Genomic DNA, 19,486 nt, shown 5'->3' on the forward strand with positions numbered 1-19,486 from the left:
CCTGTTGCCATGTAAATTATGCTTCCTCGACACTTCCAGCCGGAGGTTGCTCTTACCAGGGCTTGTTTTTGGTCAGGTATGGTGAATATTTTATAAGATTTGCTTAAGAATTAAATATAAATAATTATTAAACATTTATTCTTAATTATTATCATGTGTTTTTTGGGTAAATGATTTTTAAAGTATAAAAATAATCTACAGATATGTATCTTTAGTTCTTAGATTTATGATCCGTTTTTGTAAGGATTTTTTTTTAAGAAAAGCTTAGTATCTAACCTCTTTTTAAAGAGTATTAACCTGTTTATCTTAACTTCATAAATATTAACCCTTTGACTGAAAAAAAACAATTATATTCCTGATTCTCGATTCCCAATTGGCTCCATCTTGGCGACGCATTCGATAGCTCTTTGAGATATTTTTTCGCGGGCTCTCTCCCTTGATCTCCCTCCACTGACCACCGACCAGTGTCCACTGTCTACTGTCCACTGTCCCTTGGCCCCTATATCTACCCTGTCCACGTGTGTCCCCCCTATCATCGTATCATAATGGAAGACGAGACTGTGAGGCTGGCATTTAGATAAGACTGGCGGCGGCGGCGGCAGCGGCGGCTGTCTCCTGCATCTGCATCTTGGCCAGAATGCAAGTTGTGGGCCATTGAGGTGATTAGGCTTAAAGTGCTCTCTGCAACTCTGGTCACTAATCCCAAAGCCAGTTATGCCAGGGGGGGACTCATCGCATTCTTTTGCGCCAAAAAGCAGGCGCCAAAATCACATGATTGAGCGAGAAATCCACATCAGCGATATGGAGGAGAGCAACGAAACAAAGCCCCAAACTAATGAGATTTTTGTTTTATATTTTTTTTTACAAATTCTTGTTTTTTTTTGGCAAAGTTTAGAGATAAGAATCGAAAGAATTATATTGTTTTTAGAGGAGACTGAGTGTGCCATGCACTACCCCCTTTAGGAAAAAATTCCCGAAAAATCAATCTGTAACATGAGTGATTCGTTTTTAATCTTTGATTTCGATTTATGTACAAGTTGTTTGCAGTTATAGCACTGAGAGAAAATATAAAAAAGAAATTTCAAAAATTATATTTTTCAAAACAAATTAATATTAAATTTTTTTCATTTAATTCTAGACTTTTTGAAGACGTTTTTGATGATTTATGTCTCTAAAAGTAAATAAATATTTATCCTATTTTTCTCTTAGTGTATTGCCTGTATTCTGGGCCAGCTTGGGGAACTGGAAAGTTGGAAGTTTATTGGGTTGGGCTCGAAGACAACCGAACCGAAAGATAAACGAACAAAATGGCCACCGCGCGACATGAAGGAGCTCCAAATGCTCGCGGCTATCGCTGCGTGGGATCGGCGCAAAGCTAATGGCATAAATAGATTTCATATTGCCCTCCATTTGCGCCACTGCCACTGCCCCCTCTTCACTCCCCCTTTTTCTACCATCTTAATTACACATAGACCGAGTGCGTTTGCCTCATTTTGATCAGCAAATAAAATCTAGAAATATATTTTTATGGATTTTTAATCGATTGCCGCACGTTGCCTAGTTAGCCTGCCTGGTTTTCGTTGTTTTTTTTTTTTTGTTCTGGCCTTTTGGGGGCCAACGATTCTATAGATGGTATCTGGTATTCTGCCATTTCAGTTAACATTCGATTGTGGTGGGTAAATAGAAGATATCCGGGAGGGAGTTGTCCCTAAGGATAGTGGCTATTCCGGAGCTAGCCCTTTCTGTTCCATAGCTTCCAGTTCATAGTCTTAGTAAGTATACTATTATATCTATATTAATTATAATTTTATTAGTAAATTTACTAAAGTATAGGCTTAGTAAAAAATATCTAAAATACCATTTAGCAACCACCCTTTATTTATTCTCAGTGCCATCGCTTAATTAGTTTGGATGGTTTCCCCATCGACTGAAGATGTCTATTGAGACATCCTAATTGTGGTTTATGCGTAGGTGGCTTCCCCACTTCCACCTCCTCCCTCTGAAAGTACAACTGCTTATCTCTAATGACAAATGTCTGCTTAAAAATCTTTTAATTGCACTTGTTTCGGGTTTTCTTCTCCTGCTCCTTGCCTGCCTTCTGATAAGCCAAATTAATCGCAGTACTTAAATTTTCATTTTGAAATTCCTCCATGTCTCTGCGGGTCTCTGTATTCGTAGGCCCGATTTTCGATACGATTTCGTTTTCGATGCCAACTCAAGTGCAGATGTCAGTCTCCGTTTCTCCACCTCCACCCGCCCGTGATATCTCCACTTCGCCACGGACATGTAAACTTAATCAATTTATCGCCTGGGGGACTGGAGGAGGTGTTCGGGGTGCTCGGGTCTAGATAGCCCGGCTGTACACTTTGTAATTAATAATTGATTGATGAGGCGAATAAGCAAAACTAAGACTCTAGCCACAGTGACAATCGGAGCTCCTCCAAGAAGCCAGCCAGAGGAGCTCCTCCAGAACAAATAAAGACGATGCGAGATCCAATCTCTGGAATTCTGCTGATTAATAAACATGGGGAGGGGAATTGGGGAGATATAAAAATAGGAAACTGATTTCTATCTCCTCCACATAGTATGACAGTTTTGAAAATCATCTGGAATGAGTTTTAAAGTCATGCTGGGGACATTCATAAAGGATACTTTGAGAAGCTATAGCTTCGAAGATAGACATCTGATCCTTGAGGGGAGTACCTTAAACGATTCGTAGATCGATTCTTCATAAATCTGAAGACAAATTATTTTTTCATATTTTTGTCAACTTTTATGGAGGGTTATGGAGGATGAAATGAATGGGAGACCAATATCACCAATTGCAAAAGCTATATCTTTGCCAATTTTTATCCGATTCTTGAGCGGAATACCTCAATCGAATTGTAGATCGATTCTCCACCACCTGCATCAAAATCTGGGAATAAAATATTTTTCAGATTTTTTGTCTCATTTTCTGGGGAGTCCCCTTCGAAATGTGTAAAGTGCATGGGGAGGACAATACGACCCCATGCGAAGGCTATATCTCGGCCATTATCCATCCGATCCTTAAGCGGAAATTTTAAAAGATTTGTAGAACCATTCTCCATTAATCTGCATTAAAATCTGGAAATGAAATATTTTTTCATTTTTTTTTAGATCCCTGATTGATTCCCTTCGAGATGTGGAGTGATGCATGGGAGGCCTATATGGTCCATTGGGAAGGCTATATCTTCGCCAATTTTCATCTTATCTCTGAAAGGAGTATTTTAAATGATTTGTAAATAGACTCTGCATAAATCGGGATCAAAATCAAAAAACACAATATTTTTTCATATTTTTGTAAAATGTTCCCCTTCAAAATGGGGGAGAATACATGGGAGCCCCATATGTCCCGCTCGAAAGGCCATATCTTTACCAATTTCCATCCGATCTTTAAAAGGAATACCTTTAACGATTTGTAGACAGATTCTTCATTAAATTGCATCAAAATCTGGGAACAAATTATTTTTTCACATTTTTTTTAAATTTTATGGAGGGTCCCCTTCAAAAATGTAGGCCTTCCAGTAAAACCCACCGCGAAGACAATATCTTGGCCAATTTTCATTCGATCTTTGAACGGAATACCTTAAACGATTTGTAGATCGATTCTTCATCAATATACATCAAAACCCACTAACGAAATATTTTTTAACATTTTTGTTGATTTTTCCAGAGGACCCTCTTAAAATGTTAGTTGAAACCGCGAGTCTACGATATGAGACACTGATGAGCCCATATTTTTTTCAATAATCCAACAATTCCTAAGCAGAACACCTCTAAAGATAAGAGTACCAATTCTCCATTAATCTTTGAAAAAAATCATTAAACAAGAGATGAAAAAAATGTGAAAAATCAAAAGTCATGTGTGATCTAGCAATCTGAGCTGAATCTCGGTGGCGGGCTTAATATTTTCAAGGTCTGCACTTTGACTGGCAATGGCCACCAGCAGATAATCGAAGGAAAGAAACAGAAAGCTACAGAGCCCATGGTACAGTACAGTACGTGAATATATATACATATATGTATGGTATGAGGCTTATATGTGGCGATGATGATTTGCAGTCTAATGCCCCTGGCCCGGGGCAGGCGAGGCCCGGATTGCCGGTCTTAATCAGAGATTGCAGATGGAAGCGACAACAACGAGGCATTTCGAGGAGCCACCAGATGGAGAAGGGGCTGTGGAGTAGGAGGAGGACAGAGGATCGATGGATGGATGGATGGACGGTCAGTTTGGTTGGTCAATTAAACGAATGCTGGGGCTGGGAGATCGCCGGGAATAGATAATAGGACCTCGGCATGAACTTTATTTCGAGAGATAAGACCCAGCGACTGGAGCTCCAATGATTGATAAAGAAAGGCCAAATCGAAAAAGAAATGAAACTAATTAAGTGGGTGGAAGTCCGACGGATGGAGGACTGAGAAGGAGAAGGAGCCAAAAGATTTCTATCTCCAAGCGTTTCTCTCCCCTTTTTTTTTTTGTTTGAAATTGAAAATCATTGGAAATCTGAAGTAGAAATCAAGAAAGCCAACACTAGACGGCATTCTTCTGCTGCGAATGTGATAACGATAACGATTAACATTATCGCTGACAACGCACAAGAACATCACATCATTCCGGGCCACTCGAAATTGGAAACCCAAGCCGCCAGATGAACGCGTAGCGATAAGGTGTCGAAATTTGAACTGAGATTTGTCGCTCAGATATCACTTTCGACGTCTTTGTAAGCCATCTCTTTCTACAAAATTGTAGCTGTCTCTCTTTTTTTTTAATAAATAAGTGAGTCTTGAGGTGAAAGGTATATATGTAGTTTTTCTAAAGATAATGATATAATCTCAGAAACTAGTAGTTTTTAAAACCAAAAAAAGGCCATATCTTTTGGTAGATTATATATTTTAATTTTTAAATATTTATTTTATTATAAAATATAGTAAAATAAAATATAGTAAACTAATCTTTACCCTGCTACCCTCTTTATTTAGTCTTTGTTTATAAGGCGAAATCTATTCGAAGATCGGTGGTCGATCAGTCGGTCGGTTAGTGGGCCGCCGCTGATAATAATGCCTTCGAATTTGCCTTTGGAACCTTCCCGTCCCTCAATACTATGCTGGAAATCAGTTCTATTTGTTATTTTTTTTCGGCCTCCGATGATTATCGTCTAAGATTCGTCGGTTTCCAGGCCCTGACAGAGATTTATGGTGTGTGTGTACTGTGGCTATCAACGCCCTCGGAGACAGTGGAGGATCCACGAACTCCGCGTATGATTTTGATTCCCCAGACTGATTCGATCTGATTTTGAATCGAAAAATTAATTAAATAATAGATTATAGGGGTTATGATAGACTTTATAGAGTAGTAGATATATATATTAAAGTACTATATATATTCTCATTGTTGGGGATATAAATCGGTATCCGACAAACCACATCGCATTGACGTTGTTATCTTTAGCTGAAAATCTCTCTTGAAATTGTTATGAACGAAAAAACACACAACACACAAAATTGTTGTTGTTACAATTGTTGTTTTTTTTATTATTGTTATTGTTGTTGTTGTTGTTATTGTTGTTGTTGGGCGAGTTCATTCTCTCATTTTTTGAAGCAAAGCGCGACAATCTTGCCATCAGATCTTTTGATAAAAAACAACCAAACCGAACAGAGACCCCGGAGCATTGTAGAAATCACACAACAACCGACAGCTGTTTTAAGCTTTTTTTTTAACTTTATTTATTTTTTTTTATTTTTATTTAACGAAGGGAATGTTTGGAAAATGACTACAAACCATTATCGCTGACCGGGCATCAAATTTCAAACTCATTTCGATTTCATTTCACGATTAAACCGAAAATAAACAAATGATTGGATACTGGGTATGGGTTAGAGATAGGAGGGACTTTATTATCGCAGGTGATTAGTCAACTGTAGGAAGTACTAATCAAGATCTAAACCGAGTTTCGTAACTGGGAAAGAGATATTATATCAGACTTCCTCTAAAACATATTTTTTTTTTGCTTTTTGCTTAAAGATTATTTTTAAAAACTCTCTATATCAGTTTCCAGTTCCGTTCCTCATTATTCCACTTGATTAATCACTGAAGGAATTTCCCCTTTCAGGCGATAAGAAAACAGCAGCAATATCTGAAATCAGAGTGACTAAGGCGATCGCCAGGCTATACCCCTTTGGTAGAATCCGCCCCTGCCCTCATTCATTCGCTTCACTTGATATGCAAATGTGGCGCTCTCCAAAAACAACGATAATAAAATAATAAAAAAAAATAATATATAAAAAAAACAAAAACAATTTGCAATTTGTAATGCCTGTTTGGGTGTTGCTTTCTTTTTTTTTATACATTTTTTTTTTTATATCTGGTGATATTTCCTGGTCCGATTTCCACAGCAAATCAACAAAAACAGAGACAAAGAGCCAGTTGGGGAGCCGGGGCTTATCGCAATTATTAAAATACAATGTCAAAATGGCCAAAGCTCGAGATTATCTTTGCCAATTGAATTGGAGAGTGGCGAGTGGCATGAGGGGAGGGTGGCATGAAAGAGTATATATCCAGAATGGCTGAAAAGGCCTTGGCTTGCAACCTGAGCCCTGGCTTTTATCGCTTTTTATCGTGGCAACTGCAACGGCAGCTCTTCGAAAGCCAATTGCAATTGCAATACGCAGTTAGCTCGGCTCCTCTTATCGCCTCACTGGCCCCTTCTAACCAGAACCCCGCTTATAGAATCCCCTAAGCACCCCCCAAGAGCAAAACCAAACCGCTTGACACGTACCGCCCCGATTTCAGATACGAGAGAGAATACTCCACTGAAATCAGAGTCCAGGGGAAATACTACTTATATTAACAACAAAAAAGTGAATTTTAACAAAACATTTAATATTCTACAGAAAAGATTAAGTTTAAAAATCAAATCATGATGACTAAGTAGTAGGGTTTGGGACTTAAGATCAACAATATTATAATATATAATAAAGCAATTGTTCTTTTGATTCTTATAAGTTATTATATCTTACTATATCTTACGTATTATTGTTCTATTTTATTATATTTGAATTATTAGAATACTATATTATTATTAGAGGTACTATCTATGTATCGCTTCCTAAAGATATATCTGGGATATAGGATCTGGGTATAGAACTATAACTCTTCCTTAGCAACTCCTAGACTTCCTATACTTTCTAGTACTTCCTTTAATACTGCTTTTTAACAGTAATCCTCTAACTTATTATTCTGAATAACGATTAAGCATATCAATAACCCTATCAATAAGTAAAATCCCTAACTATTTATTATATATTACTATAGAATCTATTCTCTATACTTTATACTAAATCCTAACACTATATAATTTTTACTTTATAATCTATACATTAAAATCTATTACTATTTAATCTAATTCCTGTCCCAAAAACTATCCAAAATTTATAACCAGAACCTTTAAAATACTCCAAATTTCGGTTTGGTCGCTGCCATATAATGTACGGCTTAAATAACCTGGAAAAGACTAATGAAAAATGATTAAAACTGTTCAAGCTATATGTTAATAGATTTTGTCTTTCTAGAAATTCTATTAAGCTCTATTTCTCTACCTTTTTTTCTCCATAAAATAATATATTTTCCCTCCTACTCCCAATTTCTTTCAGTGCTGACAGCAAATGAGTTCTGGGCCCGCTTGCAAACGTTTTAAAAATTCGAAACTCAGACTCGCGTCGACTTTTGGCTAAATTGTCACCCGCATGGGGAGGGCTATGACGATGGCGGTGTCGATGGCGATGTCGATGGCACTGAGCCGTTGATTGTCTTTCTTTTGCGGAACGACAATTAAAACAATAACAACTAGACTAGAGACAAGCGAAACAACCAGCAACCGACAACCAACAGCTGGCCATTAACATAAAATTAGTGATAAGCGTAATTAAAATTTATAAAAAAAAGAAGAAAAACACAAAAAATAAAATAAACGGAAAGGCAACCCAGAAAAGTGTTTATCTTTGTGAGACGACTGCACTCCCCCAGGTCTTGAAGCTCTACGAGAAGTATTGAGATAGAAATCAATGGCAGGTGGAGGAGTTTTTAAATATTTTATACTCTAAACAAGATATTAAAAATAAAAATAAATAAAATAAAAATATATATAAATATTATAGGTAAAATATGAAGCTATAAAAACAAAAGCTAAAAGAATAAACCCCATTTCTAGATAGTATCTAGTAGATACCCTTTTGTAGCGTATCTGAGAATTAAAGCCGAGGGCGTTGTCATCACGATTCCTACACTGCAATAGCAACAATAGCGACTTTGACTTGGACTACGATACAAATGCCAGTTATTGGAGCTTATGTAAAAAAAAAAGTTAAAAAAAAAAATATGGAAAAAAAAGTAGTGCCCAGAGAAGCTCGAACTACGCAATTGTTTTTGGTGTTGTTGTGCCTTCCACTGTTGCTGCAATTGTGATAAAAGTTTATCGAGTTTTGCTTCGAGTTTTCATTTTTTCTTGCCACCCATCCAGAGCACCACCCACACAACCACCCAACCACCACCCACTCAACCACCCTTTTTCACCCACTCCCTTGTAGAAAACAACGGGACAGAAAGTGAAGCAAGTGTTCTAGAGATAAATATGCAAAGCAGAATAGTTGGCCAAGAGCTGAGGGCTAGAGGGGGTGCAGGTGGATAGCTGCCGAGGGATAACCCACTGATAGTGCAGGTTCAACAACAACAACAACAGCAACATCAAAAACAACAACAACATACAACAGCTGCTTAGATAAAAATGCCCTAAATTATCAGAAACGCAAATGGAGAAGTTTCGCGTTATCCCCTCCATAGGGGCCAGGTCTATAAATATTTTCAAGTTTCTACTTTAATGTGTGTTTTCCATTAATTTAGGGTTGTAGTACTTTTAAGGTTATCAGATAATGTTAATTATATGTAAGGGGGAGTTTTAAAAAAAGTTAATATTTTAGAGTCTAAAATTTAGACTGAAAGGAAAGATAGTTATATAGTTATTGTAATAACTAAGGTTTTAGAAGCTCTTAGTAGAAAAATTGGTTCTAAAATGTCATTACTAATTTAATAGTAGTATTTTTATATCGATAATTATCGATTAATGAGAGTTTTAAGGCACTATCTTAGGATCTTCCAATCCTATCGAACTTTTATCGTCTTGGTAGACTTTTCTTTGTATCTTGTATCTTGAATCATCACCAGTCTAAAATTTAGATTAAAAGGAAAGATAACGATCGAAGTGTTTAGTAGCTTAAAGCATAACAAGACTATTAAAATATCACAAAAAATAGTATAATAGTATTTTAATATCGATAAATGATCGATTAATGAGAGTTTTAAGGCACTATCTTAGGATCATCCAATTCTATCGAACTAGTATCTTTTTCGTAGACTTCTCAGCTTTTCATTGTATCTTGTATCTTGAATCATCACCCGTTTCAATTACAATCGTTTTAAATATCCCATCCAAATGCCTCATGATCGTCATATTTCGCCCCCTCGGAGTGTATCTAGAGCCGGACTTATCGATTCTTGGCAACTTACTGTGGAAGTTCCATTTTCATGACTCGGACCGATATCGCTCGGCGACTGGGTGTTGTTGTTTTTTGGATTACTGGATTGGCTTGCTCTAGAGGGGGGGTTGGGGATAAGGGAAGTCTATAGTTTAGCCAAACTGAGGGGGGGTAATGGGTGGGGCAGCGGCAGAGTCAGCCAGCCGAGAAACGTGCTCGGAGTAGTAGCAGCGACTGCGATAAGGAGTCCAAAATGGCAGAATGGATAAAGCGGAAAGATGGGTGGTGCTGCTGGTGGTGGTGGTGGCTCTACTTTTTTTTGGGGGGTGAGTTTAAGGTGGCGACTCCCGAGGTGAAAATCGAAGGTGCGAGGTGGCGTCCAGTGTCGCAGGTCCGGCACGTTTTATCGATTTCGATTCCGAAATGCATTCATTGGGTGTCAAATGGTTCGGGGCCATAAATATATCAAATATCCCAACAACGAAATGTAATTAGTTAATATTCTCGACTCTCTTTTGAACAAAATATTCACAAAGGTGTGTCAGCGGCACGTACAACAGGTATCGATATCGATAACGAAGCTTGACAAAGACAGTGTTTTTTAATATTTTTTTATTTAAATGAGAAACAAGAGATTTCAAGTATTATTTTTTATAAAATTAAATTTAAGGCTATCAGCTTCTTCTCATAAAAATATATTTTTTTTGAAACTCCTAAATAATTTATTAATTATTTTTTATTTAATTATCTTTTAAAACCGTTCTTAATTGTTAAAATTTTATTTATTTTTTTTGGTTGCTTTTTCATGGCATAATTTATTATTTATTTACCCCTTCTTTGTTTTCTGTGTTTGCACATGTTTTGTTGTCCAAAAAAAACCGAGATCTGCTGACCAAGCCACTCTGAATGGGTCAAGTGGGAGAACCAGCCAGCCAGCAATCATTAAATTACAAGCCAAAATTTTGTGATTAAAAAAAGGGGGGGAACCAATAGGACTAAGAACTAACCTTTATTCAACGGCTTGGGATTGGACTGTTTGCGTCGTGACATTGCGGGTCCAACGGCGGAGGAGCTACTACGTCGGCATCAAATCTGCACCAGATCCAGATCCGTTTCCTTTATGGCGGACATTTACGCGCACACATACACACCAGAACACACACACACGAACACACACACACAAACACTGATCAGGCACCTCTACTACCGGAGGGGGGGCAAATATCAATAATGGGCTATGATCGCGATTATTTGTATTATTTATTATAACGCGGTGATTAAAAATACTTAATGAATTTTTAACGATCGGAGCGGCAAAAAACGCGCGCGATTTTGAAGCCAACGGGCCTGTAATCTCAACAATATCTGATTAGTAACAATTGTTGATTTTGCTCTTTCTCTCTCTGTGATACAATTATTATTAGAATTATTATTATTATTGTTGGTAATGTTGATTGGTTTGTTGTTGTTGGCTTTGGAGACGCGTGTTTTATTGCCAAAAAGCAAGCGAGTGCGAGGCGAGACGTCCGTTCGCTTGAAATCGTCAAATTTCTTTGTTCGGCGGCGATGTTCGCGGGTTCGAATTCGAGTTGTTTATTCGAGAAAGCTCTTCGGCCCCAAAAAGCTTTCGCTCTCGGGTGAAACCGAGAGCTCCAACCAGTGTTGTCATTTCAGACATTTTTTGGCTTTTAGCCATTTTGAAACAACAGGATGCGCTAGTAATAAAATCTAGTAATAAATCCTGTCATTCTGAATTTAAATACAATGTGAGATCTTACTGACTAATTTACTTGTTTTTTATAAATTAAAAGAGTATTATTTATAGCCTTTTTTAGCCAAGTTTATATTTTCGACAGCACTAGCTTTTAAGCCCATTGCTGAGAGAGACAAAGAGAGAATGAGCTCCACATAAGAGCTTTTCTAAAAAGGGGAGCCTTAAAGAGAACAAGAGAGCGAGTCAAAAGAGAGTGAGAGCCCGCAGCTCCCGCTTTTTTATTTTGTTTTGATTGGCTCTTCATCACCCCACACGCTTTGCACTCTGATAAGAATCAAAACAAAAACGCCGAAACATTTACGCACGTTTTCACACTTCCCCTTAGTATCTCCTTCGCCCTGTCTCCTTCACAGACTTGGCAGGCAATTATTTTTCCCTTTTTTTCATAAGTTTTAGTTCTTATATTAAACACTTTCATTATCTTTTATTTAATTAATTACTAATATAAACCACAAACTAGTTTCATTCATTAAAATACGAACCATTTTTTGGATGATCTAAAGCAGACAAAACCTCTCAAATTCATAGAATAATCCAGTAAGACACATTGTCTTTCGCATTTCTACACTTGATTTGTTATTTAATTAGCTATTTAAGCTTATTTGCTTAATTATTTATTGTTTTCTTCACTTTTTTAGCTTTTATTGTAGCAGCAATATGGGAGAAGGCGTTAGTCGAATGGCTGCAACGCCATTTTGAGCACAAATACCGTAAGAGAGTTTCCGCCACCCACCACATGATGGCGCTCTTACGAAAATCATAGCATACTTTTTAGCTTCGTTGCAGAGGGCGCCATACCACCCGCCTGATTCAAATATTTTGCTTGAAAACCATCAAAATTCTCTTTTCAACCTATTATTTCTTTTTAATCCCATTATTTATTTAAATAAATAATTGCGCTTGTGTCCACAGAATTTCATTTCCTGTCCTCGCTGCTCTTTTGCAGCCATTTTATTTAGCTGCACTTCCGGTACATTTGTTCCCGCCATGTTTTATTCTTCTTAACCTTTTTTTTCCAATTCCGTTTACCTTTTTGTCTTTTAATTTGCACCTATTGCCTGTTTTTAATGGCTAGTCCTTGTTTTTTTTCTTGTTGGCAGCTGCTTTGCATTGGACACTCATAGATTTTAAAAATTCCGACAGCACCGGAAATGAAAAGCTTCCGTTAGGATGCTGGAAACGCGTGCTGCGGGAGGGCTGGAGGGGGGTGGGGGGATGGTTGCTCTAAGGACGTCATGCAAATTGGGAAGCTGCAGGGCAATAAATATCAGAAACCAGTTAGCGGGGCTGTAATCCACGCTAACATATGGCCGAGTCGATTAGCCACGCGACCTCCACAGTATACCCCTTGCCCGGCTGCCCTTCATCCTTCAGCGGTCATTTGCGGTTGCTCCTTTTCAGCCCCCCACTCCTCCTATATGAGGCGACACCTCCCCCCTTTTTTTTCGTTAATCGCTAATGAAGTATACGCACCGTTGACCTTCGCAACGTTCATTTAACTTTTTCGGTGACTTTTTAGGCAATCCCTGATCGCTTTTTTGCTCTGTTCTCGGTTTCTCAATGCAATTCGGCAATCGCCCAAGAAACCTATAAATAAAAGGCAAAAAAAATAATAAAAAATTAAATAAAAAGGTAAAGAGACTAAAGGTCTTATCGAGAATAATCTAGACCTTTATGGCCTTTTTAAATAACATTTTGTAATTTTTGTGTTTTTACATTTTTAATTGAACTATTTATTAAAAAAAAAGTTATTTTAATTACAAGGTACTATAAGATACAGCTATTAAAAATATACAATTAAAGAAAATAAATATTTTTAAGACCAAATAGTCACTTTCAAAAATATTTCTAAGGAATTAAGTTCAAAAATATATCACCTTCATCTTCTTTAATGACAAAATAAATATATATATTTTTAAGACCTAATTTTATTATTTATTTTATAAAAGATCATAAAAGTCACTTTCAAAAATATTTCTGAAGTAAATTAAGTTAAAAAATATCACCTTCATCTTGTATTTTATCTTTTATGACAAAAACCAGCCCATAAATAGAATAATTAGTTTAAAAATAGCTCCATTAATAAAGTATTTAAGTATTTAGACCTAAATGGCCATCAATAATGATCTAATCGACGTTAGGTATTCATATTTTAGTAGCTACCGTATCTAATAAAGGGGGAATCCCATCGACAAAGTCAAAAAACGATGATACGACAGCAAATTGAAAGGAAATCAATCAGTTGTACAAACGTATGTATATCCACAATTGGTTGGCCTTTAGTGTTTCACCGAATTTTTTATTTTTTTTGGCAAACAAAAGAGCCTTGAAAATATATAATATACCTGATGTGTGTAGTAGCCGAGTCTTCTGTAACTCAGCATAGTGCATTACACCCCAATGGAGGAGGCGGCGACAAGGTAAACCGCTTCCAGGTCAAGCAACTTCTGGCGGCAAGGCCATGCCCGTGACTGAAATGGAAATGGAAATAAAAACAAAAAATAATATTAAACCGAATATCTGCCAAAAAAATTGGCGGGGGAAGTGAATATCATTGACCCAAGGTGCAGTTACCTTGCGGGTGCAATGATCCGATCCGTTTGTGATCGGATCGGAAATGATGTGCCTCCAACCCTGGGAACTGCAACTTACCGACCTTACCCTGAACAACTTAATTTATATAAATTATATATATGGGAAATGGGGGTCAATACACTGATTGTGAGTTAATGGAAAAAATTATAGGTTTTTGGATTTTAGCATGATGATAATTTTAGTAGTTTTTCTTTCTTTATTACATGTTTTTTAAGATTATTTTTATATAATAAATTCTTACAATGTTTAGCTATCTTTTAGTAGCTATCTTTTAAAAAAAAAACTAGGAACTTCCTTATCTAATCAATTAAAATTGTGCAAAAAGCTGTTTGAAAAGGGTCTAAGTATTGTGAAATTACATCAATTATTAATTTTCCTTTCAGATTCTTGTGAAATAGAAATAGAAACTGAGACTTGAAGCTTAGAGACTAGATAGCTTAGTAAGATGAGAGACTATTAAATAGAAATTAAAATACAATTGCTTTTCTTTGACTTATAAAGAAGAAATAGTAGTAGAAGTAGTATTAGTAGTAGTTATAGTAGTAGGCTACTTAGTAAGCTATAACTCTTTTTTTTTTTCTCTGCACACTTTTACCAATAACCTTGTTGCTGTTCTCTTCAGCTCTCTCTCTTCACTCGATTGGTAATTAAATCTCTTACGTTCAATTGACTCTCTTTTCTCTTCTCACTGCTTTTCTGATGTTGATCCACTCCCAAGATCAGCTCGGCTGGGCTCCTTGCATAAATTAAAACAGCTGATGAAATTTGCCAAGTCTGTCGCATAAGCGAGCCAAAAAAAAACAAAAAAAAACCAAACAAACTGTTTCCCAAGAGGAGATGAAATTATTCACTTATTTTTATAAAAAGCTTCTTTGTTTTCATTTTTTTTCTTTCTTCCTTTTCTTCCTTTGCATTTGCCCACAAATTTCTTGTGCCGTTATAAAGCAGAGCCGTCGACGCAGCTGCCACCGCCCACAAAACTCAATGCATTCGATCAAAGTCCAATTTTGGCCACCATCCCACCCCCTTTTTCACTAATTTCACGACTAACCATGGATATTTTTAGTTTCTACAAATGCAATTTTGTACTTTGTACCCTCACTCTCTCTCTCTCTCGCTCTCACTAAATAGTCCCTGCTAATTGGGAGGCCGCCATTGCGGTAGGTTCGTCCCATGCTGCGTATACGTAATGTCGAAACTCAAGTGACCATGGACGGGTTTTAAATATACATATATCTATATCTAGACACCCCCAGCACCTAATAATTGATGAATGTGAACAGAAATAAACACAAATTGCAAGTGAATTGTGTTTAAAGGGAATTAAAATGAGGGAACTGGGTCTTAAAATAACTTATTAGAAAAGATGATGGGAATTTTATTCAAAGAAAAAAAAACTTACATAACAGCTATAAAATTAAGATTGTTTAAGATTTCTATATCATATATTTTAATGAGATTTAAAAACCTCTTCTATAATAAAACCTTTAAAAACACACCTTATCACATCAAAATAACAATATAATTTATTAAAAACATTTTAAAGACAATAACAAGTTTTGTTTTCAGTTCATTTCGATTTAGAACCGCATCCAAGAACCTCACAAATAAGTCCATATATCACCTCCAATAAAAGTCAGGCCGTAAAACAGGAAATCACGACTAATTAATGACAATAATTAATCTTATTTAGTGATCTACAAATACCAATTAAATGCTAAAGATTCATTCATAAATGAGATCTATTATTTTAAATCATTCGCCACTGATTGACCTGATTCTTCGAGTAATGGACATTCCCAGCCTCTCTGACCTCTCACCTCTTAACATAATAATATTTTTTTTTGTGGCACATTGGTCCATTTTTAGGATCTGGCTTATCTGCTGGAATTATTTATAGAAATCGGAGCACACTGGACGATGATGGAATGATGGAATGTGTTGTGCACTTCAGCGATTACTGGGCTGATAGATACCATGGTATGGGTATGGGTATTTCGGTTATTCGACACTTCAACCTCCAAGTGGAACTCGTAAGACGGATTTACGAAGTCGGACTGGCGAACTTTGCTCTGCCTCCTTCACTCATTCAGGGTCACCTTCCGCCGAGTCACCTTCACCTTCTGCACATCGATCATTCGCCCCACGCATGTTTTTTTTGCTTTTTGATTTTTAATTTTTGCACCAATCGCACCTTTAGGTGGACCCTAAAGATAGGGTGTCAGAAAGAGCGGCAAATCTAGGGAGAGAAAGAGAGGTAAGATAGCTAGAGTGATTCAAGTGACATCGTTCCAAAGTTCAAACCCGCCTCAGACATGCTTCAGTAGTTGATGATCAGGCGGCGAAAGCATTGCAGATTTCTTATTGTTATTCTATTTCCCAGTAGTTAGTCTATAAAGGGTATTAAGTATTCCAATAAGCCTACCAATTTTTGGCCTAAACGAGGATATAATATATCATGTTTGGGTAGTAAAAAATATCTCTTAAGGAGACTCCTATATACTACTACTTATAGCCCTTAAACTTTACTTTCTTTATATTTTTTAAGATTATTATTCTTATATTAAAATAAGCTCTTAAACAGTTTCTTAATTTTTAGAAAACTAAACCTAAGTAGTCTATAGAAGTTTTAGGATTTTTATTCTATTTTATTTTCCTATAAATATTAAATATCCCTCTTCAACGGGTACTGGTTAGTCCTTTCACTGACTACCATAACTAAATGACTTTATTTACTTGATTTTTTTTTTGTTATTATTGTGGAAGATCTGACCGGCCTGCTTTATATATTATTATTTTTTTACTCATCCAGCCATTGCATTCGAGGGCTTTCATTTTATTTTGTATTTTGAATGCATATACTTTTTGTGACTTGACTTGGTTCAACGTTTCATGAATATTGCTCGTTGACCTTAAATGCAATTTTTGTATTTTTTTTTTTTTTTTGCAGGCAACTCGTGTTTTGATGTTCACTTCCGTCGTTGTCCTTGCTAAAGTGCAAAAGCCTCCAAGCGACAAGTTAAAATAACAAAAAAAAATACAAAATAATTTAAAGCAACAAAAATTGAATACAAATAAAGTATAACTCACATGCCCCGTTTCGAATTTTGGTTTTCGATTTTGGGGATGCGATCACCTCATCTCATCTCATCTCCGATTGCCGATTTATGACCTCAGCCACACGATCAATAATTTGCAAAAATATGTTAATTATTTCTTTTGGATCCTGAGGTGCTGCGAAGCCGCTTCTTAGAGCTACGATTCAGAGTCCGATTCTAATACTATACGGATACCGGGGCGCCTAGCTTTTGATTATTTGAAAAAAAAAAACGCGTCGCGATTTCTAAAAATAAATACAAAATGTGGACAAGCGAAATACATTTTTTTTATTTCGCGCTCGTGCTTCGATTAGCCATCAACACAATCGGTTGAAGAAAAAATGTGCTAAATACCCAAATCATTGTCCACGCCGGCTGGTCATGTCCATGGATCACTTTGGGAGGGAATCTGTAGAGTGATAATTGTGGAAAATGTTTCTTAAGCTTTTCCCCAAAAATCACTTTATTTTTCTTGGGTCTAAATAAATTTGTTTACAAATAAAGTTGATGGAAATTTTTATATAATAAGAGGGATGAGTTATGAATTGTATTTCCTTGAAAAGTTTCCGTAGTTTCTATAAAACTTTTTAAACTATAATGCCCCCAAAAAAAGGTCAACTACCGCCCCTGCTTCTTGCAACAATGCTGCATGTTAAAAATACAAGTTACAGAGAAATTTCCATTTTAAATTAAATTTATGATGAGAATACCGAGTGCTGTAAAAGAATACATTCCGGGGAACTGAAAAGGCCATTCAATCAATGCGTGGCTGCGTGTAATCGCTTCTGATAAGCACCCAGACTTGAGACGCCCCTCCCCGTTTGGCACTGGCGCCCCGCCACGCCCTCTTTAGCCGCCCCTCCTTCGCAACAAAGTCAACAACAAGAAACGCGCCCACTTAAACAAACAAACAAACGCAACAATGTCAATAGGGGCGTCAGGAAATGGGGAGTCAAGTGACCAGAAAAAGAGAGTATTACGAAATAATTACTTTTTTGTTAAAAATATATTTTTTAAATATACATTAAACCTTGTTTATAATTCTAATATTATTATTTTAGTCCAAAATATATCTTACTATTTTAGAAACCCCTTTTTTTCAGTGCAAACTACCTAAGTACTTGGGCAATTTCCATTGTTTTTCGCTCAACGAGCCTCCTTTTCTTTATGTTTGTATATTGACTTTGCAGAAGGGTAGGGTACTACGACGTACTATATACCCTTCAAGGGCAGTCCATTAATCGGCTATACTTTTTTTTTGTCGCCTATCAGCCTATTCCCTCCCCGTGTAAAGCCCCCTTGGAGATTTCGCACATGGATCGCAAAAAAATAAATAAAAGAAGCGTGGAGAAACCGAAACAGAAACCAACGCCCCATAAACAAGGTCCGGGCTACGTCATGCCACGGGTTTCTGCTTAGATAAACAACCGAACCGATTCGGAACCGATTCACGCCCGATTTACACCCGATTCTCTCACTTGCGGTTGCGATGGTCACGTTGCCGGCGAATGCCACAATGACTTTGATAAACAGAAACGGAAATGGTGCCTAGCATGAGATCTAAGTATGTAAATAGGGATGACTCTCTACGTAGAGGTGGATCAACTTCCTCTAAAGGTTGCATAATACATAATACTATTATGGTACTTGATTACTTTTGAGGGTTATAGATTTGAGGGTTATGGATTTAAGGGGTATTCGAAAGCCTTTAAAAGAGAAAGCACTTCATAGATTGTATAATTTTTGATAATGGAAAAAGTGAAAACTTTGAAATATTATGAAGAATATTCTATAATATGATATGATATAGTATTTCAAGATTGTCAGTCATTATATGATTATAAAAATAACTTAAAATAAATAAATAATCCTTAGAAAATATTAGAAGAATATGATGAAAAGATATAGTATTTCAAGACTGGTATTTCAAGTAAAATATAATATAGTATGATATAATATAGGATGATAAAAAATTCCTTTAAAATATTTAAAAAAAACATGATGAGAACTTATAGTATTTTTAGATTGGAAGTATAAAATCCTAATAAAATGATTTAATATTAAGATCGTTGCAAAATATGATTACTTAATTTATAGTATAGTCTAGTATATAGTATAGTATAGTAGTTATACTAGTAGTACTACTATTGTATAATATATTTATAGTATAATAGTGCAATATATAAACTATAATACTAACACTATACTGTATAGTACAGAAAAACCTGGTTAACCTTATGAGTAATAATGACTACATCCTCAAAGATAGTATTTCACAATTTGGCAAAATAAAACCCTTTTAAAAAAATTAATTAATATACTTTTAATAAAATTATTCACAGTTTTTAGTAATATGATGTTTTATCATGAATATAATTACATTTCAATGATTTTAAAATATAATTACTTAAAGTATAGAATAGTAAATAGTATAGTATAATAATATATTTATGCCATATATATTTATGGT

General features: G+C 36.1%; 1 protein-coding gene and 1 long non-coding RNA gene across 4 annotated transcripts in view; both read right to left on the minus strand.

The window, feature by feature from the left end:
• Nucleotides 1-11,138, minus strand: part of LOC6503362 (zinc finger protein ush) — a 59,848-nt gene extending 48,710 nt beyond the window's left edge. For both annotated transcript variants that reach the window (XM_032455549.2, XM_032455548.2), the window contains exon 1: nucleotides 10,557-11,138. In XM_032455549.2, the coding sequence (XP_032311440.1) occupies nucleotides 10,557-10,599 (43 nt within the window). In that variant the 5' untranslated portion in view covers nucleotides 10,600-11,138. The remainder of the gene's footprint in view (nucleotides 1-10,556) is intronic.
• A 251-nt stretch (nucleotides 11,139-11,389) lies between these two features.
• Nucleotides 11,390-18,000, minus strand: LOC123257410. Of its 2 annotated transcripts, none has more exons than XR_006507464.1 (3): nucleotides 14,579-18,000; nucleotides 13,669-13,794; nucleotides 11,390-12,910 (listed from the first exon to the last, which is right to left on the minus strand). It is a non-coding gene; the product is annotated as an uncharacterized LOC123257410 (long non-coding RNA). The 2 variants fall into 2 exon arrangements; XR_006507463.1 differs by lacking the exon at nucleotides 14,579-18,000 and adding an exon at nucleotides 13,898-14,063.
• Between the last annotated feature and the right edge of the window lie 1,486 nt (nucleotides 18,001-19,486).

This window comes from Drosophila ananassae, chromosome 3R, assembly GCF_017639315.1.
Source record: "Drosophila ananassae strain 14024-0371.13 chromosome 3R, ASM1763931v2, whole genome shotgun sequence".
In the NCBI taxonomy this organism is placed as follows: domain Eukaryota; kingdom Metazoa; phylum Arthropoda; class Insecta; order Diptera; family Drosophilidae; genus Drosophila; species Drosophila ananassae.